The sequence below is a fragment of the Panthera tigris genome, chromosome C1 (genome assembly GCF_018350195.1).
Source record: "Panthera tigris isolate Pti1 chromosome C1, P.tigris_Pti1_mat1.1, whole genome shotgun sequence".
Lineage (NCBI taxonomy): Eukaryota > Metazoa > Chordata > Mammalia > Carnivora > Felidae > Panthera > Panthera tigris.
The window spans coordinates 53,770,233-53,795,654 of NC_056667.1; the positions used below are offsets into that span (position 1 = coordinate 53,770,233).

Here is a 25,422-nt window from a genome sequence, read left to right on the forward strand (position 1 = left end):
TGTTCATTTGATTTTATTTCAATTATTTTTTCATTTGAGGTTTAAATTTTTCAGTTTGTGGAAACCTAATTTGCTGTAAAACATGAGGAATTCTCAGAAGATATGCAGCAACCAATCTTTATTGAGACCTAAGCACTTTCAGACCCTCTCTAATTTATTCCTCACTGCTATGCCAGGAAGTAAATATTGATAGAACACATTTTTACAGATGAAGAAACCAAAACACAAGTTAATGTACTTGTCCATGGTCATAGAAGTGGAAGGACTCAAACCAAAGTCTATCTCATCCCACTTTAAACACTAATTTATATGTCTCTCCCTTATGATTTTTGACATATCCGTTTCAGTCCAAAACTAGTTAATGTGTGCTTGACTTATGTCCTTTGGTAGTAAACCTTTTACACTTTCGTTTCTGCAATGATGTCGTAGTGAAGAAAAATACTACTACTAATAATACAATTGAGCGTTAAAATGTGTCTTTTCTTTTAGCCAGAAACGTTTGAGCATCTTTTTGTCAAGCATACAGAATCAGTGATATTTGGTCCTCTTCTTTTGGAGCCTGAAGCCATTTCAGAAGATGTCAGTGTTGACACAACATGGAAAAATAAAGATGACATGGTGCCAACAACTATGGTCTCTCTACTTTTGGCAACTCCGGATCTTGAAAAGGGTTCTATTTGTATCAGTGACCAGCACAACAGTGCTGACTTCTCTGAGCTTGAGAGCAGCGTGGTAACCTATGAGGATGAAAACAGGAGACAGCCCTCTGTTAGATATGCTACCCTACTCAGCAGCTCTAAATCAAGTGACATTGATGCAGAGCAAGGGCTTATACACAGTTCAGTCAGCAAATGCTTCTCTAGCAAAAATTCTCTGTCCAAGGATTCTTTCTCTAACAGCTCATGGGAGATAGAAACCCAGACATTTTTTATATTATCAGATCAGCATCCCAATATAATTTCACCACACCTTCCGTTCTCAGAAGGATTGGATGAATTTTTGAAACCTGAGGGAAATTTCCCTGAAGAAAATAATGGTGAGAGGTCTGTCTATTATTTAGGGGTCACCTCAATCAAAAAAAGAGAGAGTGGTGTGTTTTTGACTGATGAGTCACAAGTGTTGTGTCCGTTCCCAGCCCATTGTTTATTCACTGACATCAGAATCCTCCAGGACACTTGCTCACAACTTGTAGAAAATCATTTCAGTTTAGGAACTAATGGTCAGAAGACTTTTGTATCTTACATGCCTCAGTTTCAGACTTGTTCTACTCAGACTCGGAAGATAATGGAAAACACAATGTGTGACCTAACTGTCTAATTTCATTCAAGAAACATCTCAGATGTATGTTACAGTGAATCATATGAAGTGTATGTAATACAGTCCACCATGGTTGTGGATATGGGAGAGGAAGGAAAACTGTCAGAGTCAAACTTGAAAGTGAGTGTTTCCAAATTAAAGGTATCTGTCATTGCTCAGTAATATTGACAAAAAATGAGAGAAAGTCTTCAAGAGCCCGGCAATGTAGACTGACTCTTCTAATGATTTCATTAACAAGCTACACTAGGAAGATCTCCAATGGCTTGTTTCTAGCTAGAAATGAACCCAACAAATACCATCTTTGGCGAACATTAGACCTGTGTAGAAAGAGCTAATCTTCTCGATTATACCTAAGTTTGAAAGACACTGTGGGATGTAACTTGTTTCAAGGGTATGGTTGTTTTATCTTGAGTTGTCTTTGTTTTCAACTGATTCACACACACACACAAACACACACACACACACGTCTATACATAAGAGGCATCCTCGTACATTTTTGAAGTATGTGATGTATTTGTGCCACTTGACTGTGTGATTTTAAGATTTTGCAATTTAACAAACTTGCCTTGAGCACTTACTCTGTGGTAGGCAGTCCGCTAAATGTTGCAGATTTAGATCTGGCCTGGGGGATATACTTCTGAAGACTGACAAGTAAGCTGATCTTTATATATCGAATATAACCATGCAATGATACTACCTATCAGAATGGCAGTACTAGAATGCAAACAGTATTTTGATGACAACAAAAGCATTTTGAAAACATAATGTGTGTCTTAACGCTTCCCTATAAAAGACGTTGCAGTGGTTGCTTTCTGATACAGTTAGATGACTAAATGCTACTGTATATCACTCTGGAATTATTGTCTTCCCTGATTCCAACTTGCTTGTACACTTTTTTTTTCTCACTTCTCTTTCTTATAACCACCCACTGTGTTAAAGATTTCCATATTTTATCTCAATCAATTATTAAAATAATTGTATGAGACATGTACTGCTATAACACCCTTATTAAAGATTAGAAGATTAAGTAATTTTCCCAAGGACACAGAGTTAGTGTATAATGGAACCAGAATCCAGATTTAAACCGAGATCTTTTAATGCTAGTGATTATGTTTTAAACCTATACCTTACATTGCCATCCATTAAAAAAATGACTCACAAGCAGATAAAATTTGTTAAGTGGATATATAATGCTGGGTGAAAATGAAGTGAGAATTACACAGATGTTGTTTTTGCCTTTAAAGACTTTAATATTTCTTGTTTGTTTCAGTTTTTGGTATGGCAAGAAAGCTCCGAGACAGCATTTTGAGCAACAAACTAATCAAGAAACCTGCAGAGATAGATGTTGAGTGTCAATAAATCAGAATTTCAAGATGATCAGTATAATCAAAATACATACTTTAGTACTCAGAAATATGCCTATTAGATTGCTAAGCATCACCAGTTTCATACTTGGCCTGAGAGAGGATCCTGCTGATTTTACTGTTACCCTAGATAAAATCCTACACTCCATCTCTGTTCTAGTTGTGGCCATATGAAATGAGAAGTTCTAGACAGTGACAAAGATCTCAGGGCCCAAACAACAGGTATTTTTTTTCACACTTCATGATCATTTGCCAATTCGAAATCAATAAAGTTGTTTCATGCCATAAGGATTGTTGAGATATCTCAGGATCTCACATACTCATCAACAGATAGGTGACTCACAAGAGAATGGTAGAGGGCTCACATCAACTCACTGAATTATGAGTGTGGTATGAAAGCCTTAGTTCTATACAAAGATAAATTGAGAGAATACATTTTTTTTTCACTGATGTTTTAAGTGGTTTACATATTCAGAAACAGAAAGAAATTATTGCATGTATGGAAGTTCTGGCAAAATTGACCATTATTTTTAATGCTGCTCATAGAATATAGAAGTTTAATTGAGGATGCAGTATAGGAGAATTACATTTTGCTCCATTCTGCATAAAGTTAGAGATTAAACAATGAGCATGTCCACTGAGACCCAACAGTCTCCTGTGGCCTGGGACCCATGACTATATGACTATGGGGAAGAGAAAGTGATAGATGTTCCAAACAGCCTATGATTTCACCATGCTATGTGTATGTGGCAGTGAATTTAGAAGTCCCAGCACCAGTGTAGTTCTGCAGGTCTGAGTTAAAGGAATTTAGTAACAATATATTAACGAGATCATTGACATCCCGGTGCACAGTTCCAAAAACAAATGAAAACATCTCAAGTAGTGAAATGCCAAGGGAGTTGTTTTCTTGGAGAGGGCTGAATGGTAGAGTTTGGCCTATTGGTATATATAGATTTAGATCCTATCTGTTGTCAGTGTGTTAGGGCTCTGATTTTCACTTTTGAAAGTTTGTTTCACTGCATATATCACTATACATTATTGGGTCTTTATGAAAATTATCTGTCATTAAGTAGTGGGTTTTAATAAAAATATAGGTAAATTTAGAACATTTTATACTTCAGGATGGTCTGATATTTTCCATTTCTTTCCAAAGATTCCTTAAAAAAATTTTTTAAGGGAGAGAAGAGCTGAAATATGGATTTGCACTTTTAAACTTAGGATAAATCTGGAATTTGGAGTATTTCTCTTAAGGCCTTGAATTGCAACACAAGTTACCAGTCTCTCTAAATCTGAACTTGATGAAAAGAAATTCAGAAGTTAATAATTTGGGATATGGCCTCAAGGTTCAACATAAGACAAATCACTTGTCAGGGTTAATGAGATTATATGTTTCCTTTGTTAAACCCCCTAAAACAAAGAAGAAAAATCAAGGTGTGGTTATCAGTAACAGCAGGGGCCTCCCACGGAGCCCTGTGTTCCCATTTGGAGATGGGCTACATATGGACAAGAGGAATAGGAACAGGTATTCTTTTATTTTTAAGCCTCGTCTCAAGTAGTAAGAGGACTTGGATGAAATTTGCAAACCAGTGGGTGATTCTGGACCTATAATAAGGTTTTATGGCACCGAGCATGAGCTGCGTTTATCTTCTCTCTTCCCTTTCCAATAAAACCAACTCCCTCTTTCCAAATATCAAACATATGGTCACATTCCCTTAGGAATATTCACTTTGACTACACAAATGCTGAGAGAAGAGAAACTTCCTTCACAAACTGATGCCAGATTCCAAAACTACTTTGGTTGGCATGGGATACAGGCTAGGCCATCAGAGCTGTGCCCATGGGGACCACGTGGGGTTGGACAACGTGCTAAATGGATCAAGACATGCTGCAACCATATGTCTCCTAGACGTGGATGGAAAAAGACCTCTTTCCAAATTCCTTCCTGTAGTTTTAAAAAGAAATGTGCTCCACTGTTCATCTTTTGAGGGTCATCTTGATAGTTAAGGACTCTTCTAAAGTAATTATTATTGAGAAAACACACTGTCAGATGTAAAACACAAAATTGTCCACTCTACTATGAAAAACTGCGTTTGAGGAAAAGAATGCAAACATAGTCACCAAAGAAAATGTGAAGAAGCATTTACAAAAGAAAACTAGAGAAGTCAGTAGTTTTGCCTTATCTTGCACAACTAAATTAAAACAGTAAAGCACGCCTGCACACAGTCACAATGTTGGGGGGGGCAATTTAGAATACAAAGGTCTTCATTAGAACTGAGTCATGTTACTTGTTACTTGTATGAGCATCAAAAATGGTTTCCATGGGTGTTTATATTGAACAAATTATTTTTATACAAAGTTTATCAATCAGTATTTATTTTGGAAAGCTGCTGAAGATGTCTATTTTTCAAAATTAACTACACTTCAGATGTTTGGCATTAAATTCAATTTTGTGAGGCCCTTGACAGGATATTTTAAATAATGGTCATTCCCTGGAACTGAGAAAGAATTTGGAAAATATCTAATTTTGTAGTGAAATACCTAGATTGCAGATATTGTACTTTAAAAACGTGTCATTAAATTTGGTATCAGTTACTACTTTCTTTTAGTCACCATTGGTACTTTAATAAATGTTATAAGTGTTGAGAATCATTTTATAAAATGTAATTAGTCTAATTCTCCTTTATGTTCCTAAAGTCATAAAGAAGGAAGATAATTTACGACTGTGAATATTTTCATTTTTTTATCATTATAAGTCATGAGCGATGTCAGAATTTTAAGAAATGGAAAGTCCAAATAGAGTTATTGTGTATTTAAGTTATTTTAGAATTACTTCATCTATTGTATGATTGCTTTTAGTAAAGATTTGAAAATATAAAGAAGTAGGGGCGCCTGGGTGGCTCAGTCGGTTAAGCGTCCGACTTCAGCTCAGGTCACGATCTCGTGGTTCGCGAGTTCGAGCCCCGCGTCGGGCTCTGGGCTGATGGCTCAGAGCCTGGAGCCTGCTTCCGATTCTGTGTCTCCCTCTCTCTCTGCCCCTCCCCCGTTCATGCTGTGTCTCTCTCTGTCTCAAAAATAAATAAACGTTAAAAAAAAATTAAAATTAAAAAAAAAAGAAAATATAAAGAAGTAATCTTTGTAGTTTATGTCAATAGTTAATATAAAATTTTTATACATTGTTAGCCTTTATATCTTCAAAATACTTATATAATGCCTTGGCTTTGAAAGGGGTTTGAAAACATTTTAGATGCAAGTATTTCCCTTTATTGTTACTGTCTCTGGTATCTACTCAATACATCACCCCACACCAGATTTTTCCTGGCATCATAGCCACTTGTGATAACAAATTACTCATTTTAAACATAAAGAGCTCTTTGGTTTGAGTCTTTATTTCCTTAAGAAATCTTGATTTAGTGATCTGTGAATATTTGTCATTTAGACTTCAAGCAATTTGAATTTTTAACCACTTTGAGGGCTAGTATTCAGATACATTCTATTTCCTGCTTTCTGATTTTAAAATGTGAATAGAACAAAATACACACTGGAAAAATTTCAAACAGTACAGAGAACTATAAGATAAAAAATATAAGTGTGTCTCCCCTCCCAACCCTCAGTTCCTATTCCCCCAAATTTCCTGTTATTATTAGTCACATATCTTTTGAAAAATTTATAGAGTTGCAATTGTATTTCGCTTGCTGTCATAAAATTACCCCTTTCCCTTAATATATCTTGGTGATATTTCCATATAAACCCACATATACCTACTTCATTATTTGTAGTGGTTTAATACTGTCCCTCTGTATCAAAGTACAATGATTTATGTAAACAGTTTACAATTGGCAAACATTTGTGTTTTGTTTTGTTTTTTACTATTTTTTTTATGTGCAATGCTGAAGTGAACATTTGTGTATATAATTGCCTTGGCATAGTTTTGCAAATCTACTTGTCAGGACTATTGGTTGCAAGTGTAAGAAATCAACTCAAATTGTCTGAGTATCTTTTTGATGTGTTAATTTCATCTTGAATGAAGTTGAGCATATTTTCACATTATAAGCCATTTGGTTTTCTCTACTTTCATATTATTTGCCTATTCCTTATTGAATTATTATCATTTTGTTGATTTCTTGTAATTATTTTTTACATACGTGATCTTAGTTTTTCTTAATTGAGATACAGCTTATACACTGTAAAGTACACAAGCCTTTGGTGACTTCTTACACATTTCCCCTTGAGTATTTACCCAGGAGTAAAATTGCTGAATGCAGGCTAGGTCCTAATTTATCTTTAATAGATACTGTAAAGTAATGGTTGAACTAACTTACACTGCCATCGGTAATGTAGAAGGGTCCTGCTGTTTCAACACTGATAGTGTCAGCCTTTGAATGTTAGCCATTCTGATGGTTGTTTAACGGTTTCTCGTGGTTTCAGTTTGTGCTTCTGTAATATGTGACGGTTTTAAGTAATATTTAACTAATCCCTCTCTTGCCATTTTTGCTATTTTTGTCATATATCTTATTTCCATGTATTTCATAAACATCTAAAGTGTTGTTGTATTGTTGCTTATAGCAGTAAATAGTCTTTCAAATTTGCCCTTTGTAGTGCAGTCTATTCCTTCTTGCATCTCTGTGCTTCCATCTGGGATAATTTCCCTTCATCCTAAAGAAGTTTCTTGTCCTGTGGATCAACTGTGACTGCTTAATAACTACTTTTTCTGGTATTCTGTGCTGTTATTTGGGGATGAATGTTTTTAACTTATTTGGAATTAATTCTGGTATAAGGAATGGAATGATTATCTAGCTTTTATTTTTCCCAAGGGGCTACTCAGTTGTCACAACACAATTTGGTTCTGGGAGAACAGTCTTCCCCCCCGCCCTCCCCCCGCCCCGCACACATAAAATGTCACATTTATCATTCATTATTTAAATTTTTTTTCAACGTTTATTTGATATGAGTGGGGGAGGGGCAGAGACACAGGGAGACACAGAATGCAAAGCAGGCTCCAGGCTCTGAACTGTCAGCACAGAGCCCGACATGGGGCTCAAACTTATGAACTGCAAGATATTAACCTAAGCCGAAGTTGGATGCTTAACCAACTGAGCCACCCAGGTGCCCCATCACATTTATCATTTATTAATTCTCAAGTATATTTGTGTTTATTTCTGGGCTTCCTATTCTTTTTCATTGACTATTCAATCTGTTTTCATCTGGTACCAAGTTTATTAATTACCATCAGCTACTCAATATGTTTTAATATCTGGAGGGCTGGATTCCTCAGCCCTGCTCATTATATTTCATTGATATTCTTTCCTGAGCAATTTTTGTGTCATTAAGCTTTTGTAAAAAAATAATCCTGTTGGCATTTCAACTGTAGTTAAAAGTATTGAAAAGTATTATTACAATGGTATTTAGATGCCCAACATTTCCTGTCAATTTAAAAACTTTGGGAGGAAACTGTTATTTGTATCTTCCTAAATAATAGAAATAATTCATATCATACCTGCAGTATTAAATTCTTCCAAGAATCTGCCTTTGATACTGTGGAATAGTAATGTGTAGGTGCTCTAAACTTCATGCTTTAGATGTGGGGTTATAAGTAGGGTGATTATGCATCCCACTGTACCTGTCCAAGTCTTCCTTTACACACACATACACACACACACACACACACACACACACACATATAAGAGTGAAATGACCCCTTTCACTCTTATAAGTGTCCTAGTTTTGACAAACAAAATATATGGTTATCATATAAAGGACTAGCCCTCCGACAATATTTGTCACTGTTGCTTTTATCTCTTTAATGTACCAGTGGTTATCAAATTTGTTCAGGTATAGAACATCTGGAAATGATGGTACACTTTAAAGAACATGAAGATACTGCTTTAATTCTCCCACTATAACATCTGAAAATAACTATCTATTAGCAAATAGCTATTATTTGCATATATGTGTCTATTCCTCAAAAGTAACCTAAAAGCTTTCTTTATCCAGCAATACAGTAGATGAGAAATCTACCCTATTATAGCATATCCAAAAAAAATCACTAGATTAAAAAAATCATTTTAATGTATGGTTGCATTGAAGGAATAATAGGTAAAGTACAGAGGAGTATGCTAACATTGGAGTCAACTGATCTCCATGACCTATAGCCTAGTTTTGAGAGGGAAACATGTCAGAAGAAAAAGAGTGGGGAGACTTTTCATAAATAGAAGACCTCAGAAGTAAAATCATGCCCTGCAGAGAAGGATGGTAGGGCTTATATTCCTATCTCAGCCATTGATTCTGACCAAATTGAAAAGATAAAAAGGAAAAAAAAAGCTACATACTCTCAAGTTTGTATCCACTCAGATTTTTATCCTCAGATTTTCATTCACATGGATTTTGGATTTGGACTGGAATCTATACCATTGTTGTAGTCCAGAAAAAGAAACAGAATATTTACTTTCAAGAGCCCCAGATTGGTTGAGGCTTTAAGGTACATCATGGAAGCAAATATGAATAGTCTCTGGGTAAATCCACCTTCAACCTAGACCCAGAGGACATCAAAATTCCGGGGAACATATGGCTATTTACAAAGTCACTTACACAAGGACACAGACCCCATTAGCGAAAGTCGGCTGGAATAGCAGATGACAGTATCAGAACCACAGAGACGAGAAAACCAAGCCAATATGCTGGGGAGGGCAGAGGGGAAAATGGAAAAGGTTTGGTTCTTAAAGCAGCATTGAGCTGCCTATCAAAATTTGTGAAATACAGTTAAAATACTTCATCTGTAATATACACCGTAACATGGGTGAATCTCAGCATAATTTTACTGAATGAAAAAAGCCAGACCAAAAAAGGAAAAGAGTACTTACCAAATGATTTTTTGTATTTGAAATTCGAGGAAATTCAAAGTAATGTTAGAGAAAGTAGATCAGTGTTTGCCTGGAGTGGGTGGGTTGGGAGAGGTGAGAGGGTAGATTGCAAAGGGGCATACTTAAGTCAAAGTTCTGGTCCATATAACATGATTGGATAAGATGTATACCACTTCCAGGATGGAAATGTAAGATCTAGTCATACCTCCTCTGTTCTCTCTTCTCCCTTCTGACTAGCTGGAACCCATGATCACCCACTCCCCAAAATGTAGATGAAAATAAAGATGTAGAGGATAATGAAGCAGGAAACTGTGTCCCTGAATGGCCAAATGAAGTGGAGTTTAATGTGTCCCTCAAATGTTCCCCTAGACTATTATGTGAGAAGAAAATCAGCATGTCTCCTTTAAGACACTGAGTTATTGTTGGGTGTTTTTGTTAGAGCAGTCTAGCCTTACCAAATGGTTATTGAGTTGCAAATTTCAATGACATTTTTTAATTTGAGGAATTCTTCTTCAAGTCTTCTAGTCATTTTTAAAAATTGGAATCCAAGTTAGTTAACATAGGGTGAAATAATGATTTCAGGAATATAATTTAGTGATTCATCACCTATGTATTACACCCAATGCTCATCCCAGCAGGTACCCTCCTTAATGCCTATCAGCCATCACCCATTTAGGCCATCCGCCCCCCCAACCCAACACCCCAGCAGCAACCCTCAGTTTGTTCTCTGTATTCAAGAGTCTCTTGTGGTTTGTCTCTCTCTCTGTTTTTATCTTATTTTTGCTTCCCTTCCCCTATGTTCATCTGTTTTGTTCTTAAATTCCACATATGAGTGAAATCATATGATATTTGTCTTTCTCTGACTTATTTTGCTTAACATAATACACTCTAGTTCCATCCATGTTGTTGCAAATGGCAATATTTCATTCTTTTTGATTGCTGAGTAATATTCCATTGTATATACATACCACATCTTCCTTATCCATTCATCAGTTGATGGATATTTGGGCTCCTCTCATACTTTGGCTATTAATAGTTCTGTTATAAACACTGGGGTGCATGTGCCCCTTCAAATCAGCATTTTTGTATCCTTTGGGTAAATACATATTAATACAATTGCTGTGTCCTAGGGTAGTTCTATTTTTAATTTTTTGAGGAACTTCCATACTGTTTTCCAGAGTGGCTGCACCAGTTTGCATTCCCACCAGCAGTGCAAAAACGTTCCTCTTTCTCCACATCCTTGCCAACATCTGTTGTTGCCTGAGTTATTAATTTTTAGTCATTTTCATTATATTTTGTCAATGTTAGTTAGTTAGTGAGTTTTATTGAGGCGCCTGGGTGGTTCAGTTGGTTAAGCGGCTGACTTTGACTCAGGTCATGATTTCACAGTTCGTGGGTTTGAGCCCCGCTTTGGGCTCTGTGCTGACAGCTCAGAGCCTGGAGCCTGCTTCAGATTCTGTGTCTCCCTCTCTCTCTGCCCCTCCCCTGTTCATTCTCTCTCTCTCTCTCTCTCTCTCTGTCTGTCTCTCTCTTTCAAAAATGAATAAACATTAAAAAATTTTTTTAAAATCTCAACATCTATTTTTAATGTAACTTATTAGTAATTGTCTTATATTCTGTAACTGATAATGCCAACATTTGAAGTCCTAGTTGAAAAAAAAAATGAAGTCCTAGTTCTTCTAAACTGATTATCTCTGCTAGCTCTAACTCATAGTGACTTGTTTACTCTTGTATATATATTTTTTAAATTGTGGGTTTTTAATTATGGAATCAGTTGGCTGTAGTTCATTTTTGGAATCTTTAAGAGATCTGAGTTAAGGATCCTTTCCTTAGAGTGGGTTGCATATTCTTCTGCCTGGCATCAGGGTACTACCAATCTTTTAGAACTTCAGTTTCTCAGTTTACAGTTTCATCCACCACACTGTAAATACAAATTCGAATTCTAGTTCCATATCTCTCATGAAGAGACTTATTAGAGCTACATATTTTTTTCCTTTACCTAGAGATGTAAGAAAGACAGGCAAATTTTTATGTTGGTTTCCTTGGACAGAAAGAGGGTCCTAGTTTTTTCCTGAAGCTCTCAGGATTAGCTCCCATTGTTTGCAATGACAGAGCCTCATTTCCCAGTGCCGTATAAGCATTAACCATTTGGCTCTGGGATAAAATTGTCAGATAAAATTCAGACCACTTAGTTATATTCAATTTTAAGATAAATAATGAAAGTTTTTTTTTTAGTATGAGCATGTCCCCTGCAATATATATATTTTTTTCCCTTGAAACTCAAATTTACCTGGGTGTTCTGTATTTTTATTTTCTGAATTTATTATCCAAATTTTGGTTTTCATGTCTTTCTGGTTTCAAGAATTTTTCAATCTATGTCCAAGACTTTTGGCCTTGAAGGTTTCATTAATTTTTTATCGGATAGTAGCTGTTTTGCAGTGGGATATCTGTCTGAGAATATCTAGTCTACCCACTTTCTGCTTTAAGTATACAGATACCTTCGGGTTGTACTTTATTCAGTCTTAGACCCCGTCTTATACCTTAATATGTTTCATATTTCTGAGTAAGAGAAGCTCTTTTGATTTCAAAGAATATTTATGCCATTTTAAGGAAATAAGTATTTATTTTCAGAAAATAACCTTACCCAGCTAGATTTCCTGTGGTGTGTTTCCCAATATTCTGGGAACAAGGAAGCTGCAAGAGAGACACTTTATCAACCTTACTATTTCAAACCTACCACAAATCTCCCAAACTCAAGAAATTTTTATGTGCTAGAATCTTCCCTACTCACCACTTTGAGTTGGTTGCCACTGAGTGTGAAATTTTTCACCTCTGCAGAACTGATGTTATTTCACAGAACAAATGAGAATACTTTAGGTTTACTTAAAAAAAATAACTCTTAATTGCCTTAGACTGAGAGGCTGGGCTCCAGGTCGGCCCCTCTTCATATTCCAGCCCCTCTTCATAGTCCATATTCCATGATCCACAAGCACCTACCTATCTGGATAAGTACTTCCACTCGAGATTGGAGCTGGAGCTGGGTGTTAGTTGGAGCCTGAGGCAGTGCCAGACGATGGTAACTTCATTATTTCTGTCCCAACCCCCACTCAGGCTGCCTCTTGTGGCATCTCTGTTTCTGAATAGGTGTAGATTCAAGCGCTTCTCTGCATTCCCCAGTCTAGACAAGAGAAGAAGAGAGTGTAATTAGTTTCAGTAATTTCCAGCACTACTACTGTACGGTCTTTATGCTTAGATGCCTGTGGTTCTTGTCACTGTCTCTCACCATGGAAACAATTACCTGTTGCCTCTTCCCTGGGATGGGAGTGGGAGGGAACTTAAGGTAGAAGGTCCTCCTGAGTGCCGTGTGCTCTACAGCATCCCCAGATCCCTGACATACAACATCATTACAGCCTTCAAACTTCCCAGTGTTGTCAAAACATCTGAGGAAGGGATGATTCCTATTTCATAAATGAGGCCGTTCAAGTAGAAAAATGCTGTAAGGAAATGAAATCTTGGTGAAGTGGATGAGTGGATGAGAGGTTCGTGGGAGGTGGTTATTCTTCCTGAACTGGGATGTGATACATCTGCAGTAGAGGGCACCCAAGGTGAAAAATGTTAATTATTTTCTCCAGGGCAACTGACCCACTGGAGTTCTTGTAGCAAATCAACAGCTTCCAGTTCCCTCGTTTTTCCTTGCAGCAAAGTCAGCAAAATGTGTCCAGCACTGCCTGGTACAACACTGTCTGTGCTGCATTCTCTGGTCATAAAGTCCTGGCAAACAAACTGCTCCCAGTTGAGATTTACAGCTGGAGTCAATAGCTCAGCCAGATGTATTGGCCAAGAGTGCTGGAGAATAAGGAGATTAACAGAGGTGCTATGGCTGTGGGGACTACAGCACAGTAGAAGAGAGAGAAAAGTTTTAGGGAGAAATATCAGGCCTAGAAGGAAGAGATTCATGCCAGAGAGTACCTGGGGGTATAAGAGATGCGGGTCAGCTGTGTCACCCTTAACGTCGTCAGAAATATATACACCTAAAGCCAGAAAAATATATGACTCTAATGCATTACACATGAGAAAATTTGTTTTCTAAAGTAAAAATCCCTTATAAATATGTAATGTTAATCCTGTTTAAAATAGCTAACAAATTAGGATCATTACCCGTGAAATGTTATGTACTTAAGGAGTAACATCTTTTCGAAGGCATATGCCAAGGAATGTACACATTGAAAAATGTAGCCTTTGGCTCTGTAGTAATGGCAAGATGTTAGTGGAAGCTTAAATTTAGCTTTGGATGACTTGGTTTGAATCAGGTCAGGACGGTGTTTTTATAGGTTTGTGTTGAATGACAGAGACAAGATGGGGGGGAAACCAGAATAGAATAATATCTGTAATGTCATGAGAGAAAATAACAATGTACTTAGCGTTTACCATGCATAGACCTTCACTGGAGGAACCACCGTATGATACTGATAAGAAAGAAATGGAACGCAGGACAGAGTGAGATTCATCAAATAAATTAGTAAGCATGTGGGTAAACTGACTGTATCAGACAATAATAAAGATGTTGACTAACTCACAAGGAGAAATTTCTCTGTGAAAGGATAACTTTGTAAATATTTTGTTGATATAGACATTAAAATGTAAACCTTAATCCTTATCACAAATTCATAACCTCTCCCTAGAAATCAATAAACCCAAATAGTGGGACCTCTAATAATCCTCAGGCATTTCTCATGTTCTAGCCTAAGAATGAGCTCATCCTCAGATCTTTAACCAAAAATATTCTTTCCTCTTCTGTGGTATCATACCTGCTAACTTGATAGGGAATATAGAATTGCCAGATTGTTCTAACCACAGTGTTCTGCAGTCGTGGCTAACTGATCCCAGGGCCTCTAAAAATGAAGTAGATGGACAACCTCGTAAGGTGTTGCTTGACATATATAGGAAGAAAATTGGGGGTTTGCTGAGAAGACATGAGGACCCACTGTAGAGATTCACAGCTTCTTACCAAGTTCCTAGAACTAAGTCAGTTTGCAGAACCAAAGACTCCCAACTGAGAACGACTGTAGCCATTTATCAAATTAATGGTGCAATGGGGACAGGGAAATTCCCAGTTCTTCCAGGGATGACTATATACTGGGTCTGAATTTTCACTGATTCCCAGAGATCAGAAACACCCCTGTGTTTCACAGGATAGAGTTTATGGAGATCACTGAGAGGTGGAGTCTTGGCCTGAGCCTCAGATTTATCTTGTGCTTCTTTACCCAGTCCCAGATTATATAGTGAAAATAGACTTTGTTTGTAACGGTCAGAATCACCATGTTTGTTTTCTGTCCCAAGGAGTGGGGGCCATTATGGTTGGAAAGGCCAAGGGGAAGCCCTTGGAACTCCTCCACCATCTAAGGACAATTGCAAAGATAAATGCCACCATTAACCACCTGGGAGCTGCAGTGGGTACTCCTACCAGATCTCAAGCTGAGGGTTCTTATCCTCTAGAAACTGATGGTCTCCCAGAAGGGTGACAGCTCCCACCCAAGTCCTTCAAACCAAGTAGATGACTGCACAAAATGTAGACAGCTTTCCTCCCAAATTCAATGAAAAAAGATATTGATTCTCATGCTTTAATCTTTATTCTTTTGTTCTTTATTTTCCTATCTATCTTCTTTCTTTTGCTAGTTTAAGGCTACTTTTAAACACTCTGATTAACTTCCTGTCTTTCCTACCTTCCTTATTTGTGCCACCTTATCACTGATTCTTAAGTGCCATCATCTGGCCCCTCCCACGCCAGTATCCTTCATCGAATAAATTAGTAAGCATGTGGGTAAATCAGGAACCCAATTCCATTGCATCATACTGTATGGTCATTTCCAGCCTCAGCCTCAGAAAACAGTCACCACAGAACTCTTCCAGATGCAGGGGCCCCTTCAGGAAGACAGTGTTTTTTTTTGTTTTTGTTTTTGTTTTTGTTTTATAACTTACATCCAAATTAGTTAGCATATAGTGCAACAATGATTTCAGGAGTAGATTCCTTAGCGCCTCTTACCCATTTAGCCCATCCCCCCTCCCACAACCCTTCCAGTAACCCTCAGTTTGTTCTCCATATTTATGAGTCTCTTCTCTTTTGTCCCCCTCCCTGCTTTTATATTCTTTTTGTTTCCCTTCCCTTATGTTCATCTGTTTTGGCTCTTTAAGTCCTCATATGAGTGAAGGCATATGATTTTTGTCTTTCTCTAATTTCACTTAGCATAATACCTCCAATTCCATCCATCTAGTTGCAAATGGCAAGGTTTCATTCTTTTTGATTGCTGAGTAATACTCCATTGTATATATATATACCACAACTTCTTTATCCACTCATCCATCCATGGACATTTGGGCTCTTTCCATACTTTGGCTATTGTTGATAGTGCTGCTATAAACATGGGGGTGCATGTGTCCCTTCAAAACAGCACACCTGTATCCCATGCATAAATGCCTGGCAGTGCAATTGCTGGGTCGTAGGGTAGTTCTATTTTTAGTTTTTTGAGGAACTTCCATACTGTTTTCCAGAGTGGCTGCACCAGCTTGAATTCCCACCAACAATGCAAAAGAGATCCTCTTTCTCTGCATCCTCACCAACATCTATTGTTGCCTGAGTTGTTAATGTTAGCCATTCTGAGAGGTGTGAGGTGGTATCTCATTGTGGTTTGATTTGTATTTCCCTGATGATGAGTGATGTTGAGCATTTTTTCATGTGTCAGTTGGCCATCTGGCTGTCTTCTTTGGAGAAGTGTCTATTCATGTCTTTTGCCCGTTTCTTCACTGAATTATTTGTTTTTGGGTGTTGTGTTCGATAAGTTCTTTATAGATTTTGGATACTAACCCTTTATCTGATACGTCGTTTGTAAAATCTTCTCCCATTCTGTTGCTTGCCTTTTAGTTTTGCTGATTGTTTCCTTCACTGTGTAGAAGCTTTTTATTTTGATGAGGTCCCAATAGTTCATTTTTGCTTTTGTTTCCCTTGCCTCTGGAGACATGTTGAGTAAGAAGTTGCTGCGGGCAAGATCAAAGAGGTTTTTGCCTGCTTTCTCCTCAAGGATTTTGATGGCTTCCTGTCTTACATTTAGGTCTTTCATCCATTTTGAGTTTATTTTTGTGTATGGTGTAAGAAAATGGTCCAGGTTCATTGTTCTGCATGTCGCTGTCCAGTTTTCCCAGCACCACTTGCTGAAGAGACTGTCTTTATTCCATTGGATATTCTTTCCTGCTTTGTCAGAGATTAGTTGGCCATGTTTGTGGGTCCATTTCTGGGTTCTCTATTCTGTTCCATTGATCTGAGTGTCTGTTCTTGTGCCAGTACCATACTGTCCTGATGATTACAGCCTTGTCGTACAGCTTGAAGTCCAGGATCGTGATGCCTCCTGCTTAGGTTTTCTTTTTCAAGATTGCTTTGGCTATTCAGGGTCTTTTCTGGTTCCATAAAAATTTTAGGATTATTTGTTCTGGCTCTGTGAAGAGTGCTGGTGTTATTTTGATAGAGATTGCACTGAATACGTAGATTGCTTTGGGTAGTATTGACATTTTAACAATATTTTTTCTTCCTATCCAGGAGCATGGAATCTTTTTCCATTTTTTGTGTCTTCTTCAATTTCTTTCATAAGCTTTCTATAGTTTTCAGTGTATAGATTTTTCACCTCTTTGGTTATATTTATTTCTAGGTGTCTTATGGTTTTTGGTGCAACTGTAAATGGGATCGATTCCTTGATTTCTCTTTCTGTTGCTTCATTGTTGGAATGCAACTGATTTCTGTGCGTTGATTTTATATCCTGCAACTTTGCTGAATTCATGAATCAATTCTAGCAGTTTTTTGGTGGAATATTTTGAGTTTTCCATACAGAGTATCATGTCATCTGTGAAGAGTGAAAGTTTGACCTTCTCCTGGTGGATTTGGATTCCTTTTATTTCTTTGTGTTGTCTGATTGCAGAGGCTAAGACTTCCAATACTATGTTGAATAACAGTGGTGAGAGTGGACATCCCTGTCTTGTTCCTGACCTTAGGGGGAAAGCTCTCAGTTTTTCCCCATTGAGGATGATATTAGCGTTGGGTGTTTCATGTGTGGCTTTTATGATCTTGAGGTATGATCCTTCTATCACTACTTTCTTGAGTGTTTTTATCAAGAAAACATGCTGTATTTTGTCAAATGCTTTCTCTGCATCTATTGAGAGGATCATATGGTTCTTGTCCTTTCTTTTATTGATGTGATGAATCATGTTAATTGTTTTGTGGATATTGAACCAGCCCTGCATCCCAGGAACAAATCCCACTTGGTCGTGGTAAATAATTTTTTTAATGTATTGTTGGATCTGTTTGGCTAATATCTTGTTGAAGATTGTTGCATCCATGTTCATCAGGGAAGTTGGTCTATAGTTCTCCTTTTTAGTGGGGTCTCTGTCTGGTTTTGGAATCAAGGTAATGCTGGCTTCATAGAAAGAGTTTGGAAGTTTTCCTTCCATTTCTATTTTTTGGAACAGTTTCAAGAGAATAGGTGTTAAGTCTTCCTTAAATGTTTGGTAGAATTCCCCTGGAAAGCCATCTGGCCCTGGACTCTTGGTTTTTGGGAGATTTTTGATTACTAATTCGATTTCCTTACTGGTTATGGGTCTGTTTAAATTTTCTATTTCTTCCTGTTTCAGTTTTGGTAGTGTATGTTTCTAGGAATTTGTTAATTTCTTCCAGATTGCCCATTTTATTGGCATATAATTGCTCATACTATTCTCTTATTATTTTTATTTCTGCTGTGTTTGTTGTGATCTCTCCTCTTTCATTCTTGACTTTATTTATTTGGGTCCTTTCTTTTTCTTTTTGATCAAACTGGCTAGTGGCTTATCAATTTTGTTAGTTCTTTCAAAGAACCAGCTTCTGGTTTCATTGATCTGTTCTACTGTTTTTGGTTTTTTTTTTTTTTTTTTTTTTGGTTTCAATAGCACTAATTTCTGCTCTAATATTTATTATTTCCTGTCTTCTGCTGGTTTGGGTTTTATTTGCTGTTCTTTTTCCAGCTCTTTAAGGTGTAAGGTTAGGTTGTGTAATTGAGATCTTTCTTCCTTCTTTAGAAAGGCCTGGATTGCTATATACTTTCCTCTTAGGACTGCCTTTGCTGCGTCCTAGAGGTTTTGGGTTGTGGTATTATCATTTTCATTGACTTCCATATACTTTTTAATTTCCTCTTTAACTGCTTGGTTAGCCCATTCATTCTTTAGTAGGATGTTCTTCAGTCTCTAAGTATTTGTTACCTTTCCAAATTTTTTCTTGTGGTTGATTTCGAGTTTCATAGTGTTGTGGTCTGAGAATATGCACAGTATGATCTCGATCTTTTTGTACTTGCTGAAGGCTGATTTGTCTCCCAGTATATGGTCTATTCTGGAGAACGTTCCATGTGCAATGGAGAAGAATGTATTTTCTGCTGCTTTAGGATGAAATGTTCTGAATATATCTGTTAAGTCCATCTGGTCCAGTGTGTCATTCAAAGCCATGTTTCCTTGTTGATTTTTTGATTAGATGATCTGTCCATTGTTGTGAGTGGGGTGTTGAAGTCTCCTACTATTATGGTATTACTAATGAAGAGTTTCTTTGTTTGTGATTAATTTATTTATATATTTGGGTGCTTTCACATTTGGTGCATCAATGTTTACAATTGTTAGGTCTTCTTGGTGGATAGACCCCTTGATTATGATATAATGCCCTTCTGCATCTCCTGATACAGTCTTTATTTTAAAGTCTAGATTGACTGATATAAGTATGGCTACTCTGGCTTACTTTTGTTGACCATTAGCATGATAGATGGTTCTCCATCCCCTTACTTTCTATCTGAAGGTGTCTTTAGGTCTAAAGTGAGTTTCTTGTAAACAGCATATAGATGGGTCTTGTTTTCTTATCCATTCTGTTACCCTGTGTCTTTTAATCGGAGCATTGATTCCATTGACGTTTAGAATGAATACTGAAAGATATGAATTTATTGCCATTATGATGCTTGTAGAGTTGGAATTTCTGGTGGTGTTCTCTGGTCCTTTCTAATCTTTGTTTCTTTTGGTATGTATGTATGTATGTATGTATTTATATTTTCATCTTTTCTCCCCTCAGAGAGTCCCCCTTAAAATTTCTCGCAGGGCTAGTTTAGTGGTCACAAACTCCTTTAATTTTTGTTTGTCTGGGAAACTTTTTATCTCTCCTTCCATTTTGAATGACAGCCCCTCTGCGGAGGGTCTCACTGAGCAATGGCTGAATGCTGGCCGCACCCAGGAAAGTTCACAGGGCCCTGCTGCTGCTGGTGTCCCAAGACTGTGGCCAGGTGCCAGCCCGCCCCAGAAAAAGTTCGCGAGATACTGTAGCAACAGTGTTTCAGGGATTATGGAAGATCACAATACACATCTGGCACCAGGCTTCACCCTTAACAACCTTGTTCCAGCACCAGCAAATGTGGCCATTTTATGGGGTCTGCTGGGACCAGGTGGCTTCAACAGTCTCTACCAAATGTACTTCCACCAGTGGAACCACTTTTCCCCATGTGTCCCGAGAACCTCCAGGACCCCACTCTGCTCCTGGGGATTCGCCCTTCCCACCAGAGCACCACCAGGTATCGAGCTGAGCTGCGGAGTTTCAGACTCTGTGCTCCCCCTGTTTATAGTCTTAATGGAATTTAAACCCTCTCCTTTCTCCTTTCTTCTTTCTCCTTTTTTAGTTTAGTCCCTGTGGCTGTTTCCATTTTTCCACTTTCTCTCCAGCTGCTTTTGGGGAGGGGTGCTTTTCCCGTATCCTCCCTCCCCACCCCGCTGTCTCTGTCCTCTCTCTACCAGCAAAAGCAGCTCCCTACCTGCTGTGGCTTCTCACTCCCCAAGTTCTCCTCTCCGTGCCGCTAACCTGCTGAATTCTGTGGTTCAGGTTGTGCAGATTGTTGTGTTAATCCTCAAATCAGTTTTCAAGGTGTGCAGGATGGTTTAGTGTTGGTCTCACTGTATTTCATGGATGCGAGACACACAAAAAACTTCCATGCTGTTCCTCCATCTTGGCTCCTCCGCCTCAGGTAGACATTTTTTAACTGGTGAAGGAGTATCCTCTGGTCTTTAGAGGAAGGTATGACAAGGATGGTTGAGCAGGTTGCACATAATAGATCCATTCCAGCTTACCTATTTCTCTAAGACTTTGGACTCTCTTTTTTCAGAAGGATGTCAAGGAAGTAACAGCCAAACTGCTACCACCCCTGGGCCCCAAAAGATGAGTGCACTGAGCTCCTGCCAGAGAACATAATAAAAGAAAGAGCCACTCTGAGAGAAGCAGTGAGCTCAACTGAAGTTGAGGGACACAGAAAGCTGGAGGCCTTTCAGCTCTAGACAGGGAGAGAACCAAAGGAAAAACTACCTCTATGTTGTTCCCCTCCCCTCCCTCCACTTTCCTCCCAGAGGTTCAGTTAGTCAAACCCAACCAGGGAAAGAAGGCATGGAACCCTGTTGATACAGTCCATACAGGTTAGCTTTCTGCAAAGAGAAGTGTGGGAAAAGAGGAAAAGAATAGATAAGGAAGCATAGAGAGATTTTTTTAGTTTCCTCTCAGCTGAAAAAAGTAGAGATTCATAAGTTTGGTGTTTTTGTAGAAATAAAAAAACTACATTTCTTCCAACTTGGCAGGAATGTGTAGATATAAAAATGAGCTGCACTAAAAAGAGAACGAAGCTAAAGAAAACCCATATACAAAGAAGTACACACCAAAATCCTTGTCAAGAGGTCGAATACATTAACCTGGATAAGAACATGGTAAAGTCAGATTCTCAGAACATGGCAGTCTGGTTTTCACTTAGTACCTGTCAACTATAAATGTTGTTCTCCCCATGTTTGCATGGGTCCCTGACTTACTTCAGGCAGGGCTCTGCTTGAATTAATTTCCTCACCTCAGAGACCGTTCAAGACCAAACTATTCTAAAGTTGTGACTTTTCAGGTCATTTTCTTTCTTTTCATTAAAAAAAAACCTATTCTCTAACTAAAGTTATATTAATGTTTATTTTGCTTACTTTCTTGTTTGTATATTTCACTACCATATAAGCTTTTAAGCTTTAGGAGGGCATGGTATTGTTCTCTCAATTATATATCCTTGATGCCTAGGACAGTGCCTGAAACAAAGTAAATCCATCATTTCCCTCCCGAAACAAATACATATGGAATTGCCAGAAGCCATTCTTGTCTTCATGCATGCAACTCAAAATATTGAAAATGAAGTTTACATTGTAGTTATTTCCAAATCTTTGCTTGATAAGTACTAAGAAATATCAGACTTGCTGCCATAATTTAAAGCTTTGTTTGATTGTGTTTGTTTTTGCTTGTTTTTGTTTTGTTGTTGTTTTGTTTTAATTTTTGGGCAACGTGTTTTTGCTGGAATATGAAGTCTGTGACTTTCCTGTGCTGCAAACACGTAAGAGCTGTTGAACGTTGACAAGCAACTGTGTCTGTCTCCCATGCTTTGTATCATTCTTGAGTGATGACTTGGTCAGTGGACAATAAACAGTATTATCAAGGAAAAAAAAATCTCAGAATCACAATTCTCCTTACCACATCTTAAGCCAGGTGCATTTCAAAGGCAGCCAATTTCTAGGTATTATTTTCTGCCCACTGTGCTGTCTGTTCAAAAGCTCAGAGTAGCACATAATCAAAATTTGGAGACTTCATAAACTTGATCAATTCTTTGAAAGACACAAATAGCTAAAGTTTAGTAAGAAAGAAATACTTAACTGACTAGTTCTATATCTATTAAAGAAATTGAATTTGTTCTTAAAAATCTTCCCACAAAAAAACCCCTCTAGGCCCAGAGGTTTTCATTGGTGAATTCTACAAAGCTTAAAGGAAGAGATAGTACCAATTCTGCACCATCTCTTCCAGAATAAAGAGAGGAGAAAATACTTCCTAACTCATCTTAAAAGGCTAAAACGCCCTAATATCAAAACCAGACAAAGCTATTACAGGAAAGAAAACCACAAACATAAATAGAGACACAAAATCTTCAAGGAAATATTAACAAATCAAGTGTTTTACTTATATTTGTACCTCCAGTATCTATGATAGTGCCTGGTACCTAGTAGGTCTTTGGTAAATTTTCACTTAATGACACTGAACAAAATTTTTGAGTGAAAAGTTTAGGACAAAGAAGTGTTGACACTGCTTTGGGAGTTAAAAATAAGTTAACAACAAAAAAAACTTTGGCTTGAGAGTCATTCTCTCTTTTAAACATTTGAAATGACACACCTCCTTATAATAGATGACCTCTTTATTCATCTCACTTTATGTTGTCTTGGATGGGGCAAGATCACTGGCATTTACTGAGGACTTTCCTATGGCCAGTGTTGTGCTGGTGACTTAACACCGTCCTCTTATTTTAATCCTCATAATGGTTAATAACCCCGGCGAGGAAATGGGGGCTTAGTAAATTTTCCAACAAGTCAGGACTAGTAAGTGGCTGAGTAAGGAAAGGAATCGGGCCTAAAGGCATATAAATATCGAAAGCAGCTTATCAAATAGTGTGCTTCTCATAGGAAAGCTCTCCTAACTGGGGTGTGAAAACTGGAATAGCTGTGGGTGAGGACCGAGGATCCTTGGATTCCAAATCTCCAAGGGTTTAGGAAACAGTCCTGGGCTGGTCCCGATTTGCGTTGTGCTCTGCTGCCCCCTGCTGGTCGTCTATGGGAAGGCAAAAAGTAGCTTCACACTGTCGTTGCTCAGCTCACTCTGCCAGCTCAGGCCAGCAGGGTGACTACAGCGTCCCCTGCAGTTCTTCTGAAGGAGTTTGTTTTAGACCCTTGGCTTGTCCGTTTCTTCAGGTATTTCAGAAAAGTTCTGAGTAAAGGACCTCTGCCTCTGAGTCTCAAGTTCCAGCCCACCAACAGGATGCAGGCAGGGAGGCCTCTCCCCTGGGTCCTTGAAACCTCTGATATAAGGGAGATGGACGAGGCGCCTGGGTGGCTCAGTCGGCTGAGAGCCCCACTCTTAATTTCAGCTCGGGTCATGATCTCACTGTTAGTGGATTCGAGCCCCACATCTGGCTTTGTGCTGACAGCAGGCAGAGATTGCTTGGAATTCTCTCTCTCCTCTCTCTCTCTCTCTGCCCCTCCCTTGTTCACAGTGGGCTCGCGCGCTCTCTCTCTCTCTCCCTCCCCCAAATAAATAAACTTTAAAAACAATAAAGGAAGTGAATGGTTCAATGGGGGGCGCAGCTGTGCCTGACTGTCGCCCGTGGGCATTTTTCAAATGAGACTTTTTAACTTTTTTTCCTTCTTCTCCTTCACCAAACCTACCCCCCCCCCCCGCCCCGTCTTACCACCCCCAGCCACCCCAGTCCCCTGCAAAATGCTTGTTCCCTGCAGTCCACCCATTTGGAACACACTGAGAGCCTGAAATCGTCCCAAGGATTTGGGGCCTTCTTACTGGCTAAAACTAGGACTCCACTGGCTAAAACTCTGCCCATGGACTTACTCAAGAGAAAGCCCCCTCATCTGGGGTGTGTGTACCACTAGAGAATCTACAAGCAGCTGACCTGGTTATACCAGGGCCTCAGCTAGGTGTGTCGTCGAAGTCAGCAGGGTTCTCAGACTTAGACTCCATATTGTTCAAGGAACAGTTAGGGAAATGGTTAATGGACACTATCCATTAACGACTTTAGAACACTGCCCATTGTCTTTCCACCCGGAATCTGGGGAATACATATATTCACACATATGCCAAGAATGTAAAATTTCTGGTAAAAGACCAAATATCAAACAATGTTTATCTGAGGGTGATGAGAATATTTTTCTATAGGGAATATTTATTACTGGTGTAATCTTTTTTAACTAAAAAAAGTTCCCTAAGCAGAGACCTACATTCCTGGGACTTTTTTGCTGTGGGTAGGATGGACGTGGGTGTCCCAGGCAGGAGATGGGAGGGCAGAAAAGGGCAGCTGTGTTTCAGTAACGCAACTCACATCAGCAGTCTGGAGACAGGGGCAGAGCTCTTTGGCCTCCCTAATGCCATCGCTAGCTTGGCTGGGCTGGCATGCTGCTGGCTCTGGAGTCTAGAGATCTGGCAATGTCCTTATGTCCCTACCTGTTCTCATTCCGGCCTCACCCACGATCTCCTGCCACTACCTCTGTCCCTAGTCCTCCTCCCTCGTCGTAATTGCCCCGCCCTCACTCCAACCTCTTTTTCCATTGCCATGAGAAATTATCTCAAGTAAGTGGCTAGAAACAGACATTACAGGTGTCGCCCACTATTCAAAAGTCTGTGTTATGCCACTTCACTTTTAAGAAAGATCAGTGTTAGTATCTGTTTTTGAAAGCCGAGGGAAATCCAAAGAGGATTTTTGCTTCTATGAAAAACAAAAAAAAAAGTGAAAAATGAAAATAGCCTTCAGGGTGTATTTGGCACCCAGCCTGAATGGAGGCAGTGTGCACAGCGGGGAGAGTGGCGCCACCCAGCGCCTTCCCTCAGAACTACACTTGGAATCTCCATGTCAAGCCGCCATCGCTTTGAACTGAGTCTGTGAGCATTTGTGCTTTATCTCCATTGATTCTGTGCGTTTCTTGGCAAGATGTTTCCTGATGTATCCGAAAAGCCTATGAGAGGTTTTTTTTTCGGGTCTGGGAGAGCTCAAAACTGCTTTCATAAAAATTAATGGTAATTGCTTCTTTGCTTTATGCCATAGAAAGGTTTTCATAGGAACTCTCTACTTTCAGATAGTGGGGAAAACCTGTGTCTGTTCAAGTATTAAGGGAGGGAAGTGGGGGGGGGGGACAAGGACTTTTTTTTTTTTTTTACCACTGGAGAGGCTTGTGTATATCAACATTTTTTAAAGTTTATTTATTTTGAGAGAGAGAGTGCACAAGCAGGG

The 25,422-nt window shown here is 38.6% G+C and overlaps 1 protein-coding gene and 1 long non-coding RNA gene across 8 annotated transcripts in view; one reads left to right on the plus strand and one right to left on the minus strand.

Moving 5' to 3' along the window:
- LEPR (leptin receptor) overlaps positions 1–2,507 on the plus strand; it is a 189,374-nt gene extending 186,867 nt beyond the window's left edge. For all 7 annotated transcript variants that reach the window (XM_042997492.1, XM_042997493.1, XM_042997489.1 and 4 more), the window contains one exon: positions 490–2,507. In XM_042997492.1, coding sequence (XP_042853426.1) covers positions 490–1,317 — 828 coding nt within the window. In that variant the 3' untranslated portion in view covers positions 1,318–2,507. The remainder of the gene's footprint in view (positions 1–489) is intronic.
- On the minus strand, positions 653–24,165 carry LOC122241420. Its single transcript, XR_006221554.1, has 3 exons — positions 24,091–24,165; positions 12,536–12,716; positions 653–737 (listed from the first exon to the last, which is right to left on the minus strand). It is a non-coding gene; the product is annotated as an uncharacterized LOC122241420 (long non-coding RNA).
- Between the last annotated feature and the right edge of the window lie 1,257 nt (positions 24,166–25,422).